The sequence below is a fragment of the Solanum tuberosum genome, unplaced genomic scaffold (assembly GCF_000226075.1).
Source record: "Solanum tuberosum cultivar DM 1-3 516 R44 unplaced genomic scaffold, SolTub_3.0 scf00426, whole genome shotgun sequence".
Lineage (NCBI taxonomy): Eukaryota > Viridiplantae > Streptophyta > Magnoliopsida > Solanales > Solanaceae > Solanum > Solanum tuberosum.
Window position 1 is genome coordinate 106,176 of NW_006239352.1, and position 3,082 is coordinate 109,257.

A 3,082-nucleotide genomic window follows, 5' to 3' on the forward strand; every position below is an offset into this window, starting at 1 on the left:
AGTTAAAACCAGTAAAGAAAAGATAATCTGCAACAAAATAGAAATAATACTGAAAAGAAGAGAATCGAGGCCTCTTAATGCACAGTGTGTCCTTAAAGAAAGTATTGCCCTCAAGTACCGAGGTTAATAGAATATATTCTTCCATGATAGAATGATCTACTGTATAGGTACCTAAAGCCACGATGTCAATGAACCACTCAAAGGTAGTAAAGTACACTAGAATTTGTTTGTGAAGAATAGGAAAATGACATAAATTCATTGTAAAAAATGAGAGGAAACCCTTTATTTATGGACAACAAAGGGTAGTATGAATAGGGGTGCTTAGTGTTCCTTATTGGAAAAATCACAACCCTTTGGAAAAGTCACAACCCTTCGGAAAAGTCACTATCTTTCCGAAAAGACACAACCCTTCAGAAATGTCACAACCTTTCGCAAAAATCGCAACTTTTCAGAAAAAATACAACTATTCATAAAAGTCACAACTTTTCATTTTCCATATAAACCTTTTAAAACCCAACATTCCCATTGTCATTATTCTATAAACCCACTCTATTAATCAAGAGACCTTCATTCAATTTTCTTATTACTTGTTCTAATATATAGCCATGGAAGTAAACAAAGTAGAAGAAAATCTTGCCTCTCTTAATATTCCATCATCACAAAACCTTCATTTAACTGAAGAAAATATAAGAAATCAGTTGACAAATGATGATGATGATCACAAGCAAGGGAGGATATTAGTGGAGGAATTAGAGAAAATAATTAGATACAAATTCAAGAATCCCAACTTGTTGCATGAAGCTTTTACTCACTCTTCCTTCCAAGAAAACAGTAAATCATATGAGAGATTGGAGTTGTTAGGTAATTAGAAGTGGATCTAGGGCAAGTTAACCATCTACTGACTCTCTAGTCCAACTTATCTCGTTACTTTTCTTTTGACTTATTTTATATCACAAGCTTCAAAGTCTTTCTTTTTCTCTTAAACTCTGTGCTCACTCAAACAAATCTTATGCAGGTGACTCGATTCTAAATATGTTAGTAACAAAAAAACAATTTTTTGATTACCCTGATCTGCCTCCCGGAAAGCTAACAACGTTGAGATCAGCCAATGTAGATAATGAGAAACTTGCTAGAGTCGCCATCAAATACAATTTACATAACTATTTACGTCACAAGATGACTTTATTTGAAGGACAAGTAAGCACATTACAATAGACTCATCAATTCATTTGTACATTCTTTATTTGTTTCTATATATATTCAACTAAATTTGAAAAAAAAAAATAGTATATGAATGGAATTAATATTCAGTGGTTTGTATATAGAAATTTCTTCTAGTTTGGATCATCGATCGTCTGTAACGGAGAGTAAGCTAATGAATGAGGTGAAAGAAAAAGACGACTAACAAATTTCAAATAAAAATGTGTATAATAATTATAATACCTATAAGAACCAAAAGATTTAAGAAAGTGCAGAGCCTAATATGTAAAAATAAAACATAAATTTACGTTTTATGCATGCTTTTGAGTTGTGAAAAGAGATAGTAGAAGGTGGTAACCTACACCAGTACAATTTACAAAAAGTACTTAGAATGTATGTGTCAATTTAAGTGAGAAATTTTTCTTTTAGTTTGTCCGAAAAAAATAATTATCTATATACGTACGTTAGAAATTTCAATTTTTTATTTTATCATTAATGAAATAACTTTTTTGCATGCAAATTTATTTCTTTATTTGGACGATAAACTTTAAAATAAATTCTTTTATAAAGTTGGTTCTTATAAGTCAAAGCGCATTACATAAATAAAAATGGAGGAAGTATTAGATTTTTTTTTAAAAAAAAAGCTGGTTATTTTTGACAGGTAAAAGAATTCAAAGAGGCTATATTGGAGTACCCATTGCATTCAGTAGGTCTCATTGATCCCCCAAAGACTCTTGCAGATATTGTTGAATCTTTGATTGGTGCCGTCTCTATTGACTCCGATTGTATGAATACAACTTGGCAGGTATGGTTTAATTTTTTAATTTATATAATAATTGTTTATTATTGGAGATATCTAAATAATACATTGTATATTTTTATGACAGGTGGTTAATTTTTTGTTGGAACCTCTAACTACTCCAGAAAAACTCGAGCGTAATCCAATTACAAAAATGTACGAGTTATGTCAGAAGAATGGATTGAAGACAGAATTTGTTGATAAATGGGATGAAAATGGAGAGTTTGAAGTTTTCGTTGATGAAATATTTGTGGGGAAGGGAAAATCAAGTGGGAAAAAAATAACTGCAAAAAATAGGGCTGCGCACAATGCATATTACCAAGTTCTCCGAATTTTGAGTGAGAAAGCCACTATTGATAATGATCAACATTGTGATGGAAAGCAAAGCTGAAAATACTATCACAAAACTGCTAGTATTTTATATGAAATTTGCATAATTTGACTCGATGTTAACGTTTTCGATGAATTTCATCTTAATATTTTACCAACGACTCAAACTTTGATGAGATGTCCATTCAAAATCTGCAATAGACGATCAAATATTGTAACAATTATCAAAATTAGATTAAATTTTATTGTTTACAAAGTCTACGTGTCTATAATTTATCTTACATTGTCATCATCGATATATCATTTACGATCACTGTAAATCTTGGTGATTTGAGGTTGGTTTTACATTATATATGTCACCACTGAAATTGCTGCGTGCGAAAGAAAGAAATGAATATCCTATATGACATGTTATTAATTTCATCGAGGTATGAAAGTAGTACATTTTGTAATTAGCATGACAATTTATATTAAGCACAATAATTCATGTGAATTTGAAATACTATCCTTTCCTTCCATTAACAATTCATTAAAATTTAATTTCATTGGAAATAAATTCGAATAATTATAATATGAGTATTGAATTTACTATTTTCTCCACTTCTCAATTTTTACCCCAGAGGGCAGACAAATGCTAACATAGTTAAACAAAAGGGACATTTATGTGTAAAATACTCGCTAAAAAGTAAAATTTCTCGCTCCACTTAAAGCATGAACCCTTCTTTTGATCCTTGCGCTCCAACAACCCTGTGC

At 30.7% G+C, this 3,082-nt stretch overlaps 1 protein-coding gene across 1 annotated transcript; it reads left to right on the forward strand.

The window, feature by feature from the left end:
* The first annotated feature begins 605 nt into the window (after positions 1-605).
* Positions 606-2,390, forward strand: LOC107058054 (ribonuclease 3-like protein 3). The gene is made up of 4 exons (XM_015303354.1): positions 606-861; positions 1,016-1,197; positions 1,862-2,005; positions 2,088-2,390. Exons 1-4 carry the CDS (start codon positions 606-608, stop codon positions 2,388-2,390), a joined length of 885 nt encoding a protein of 294 aa, XP_015158840.1.
* Positions 2,391-3,082: the final 692 nt, after the last annotated feature.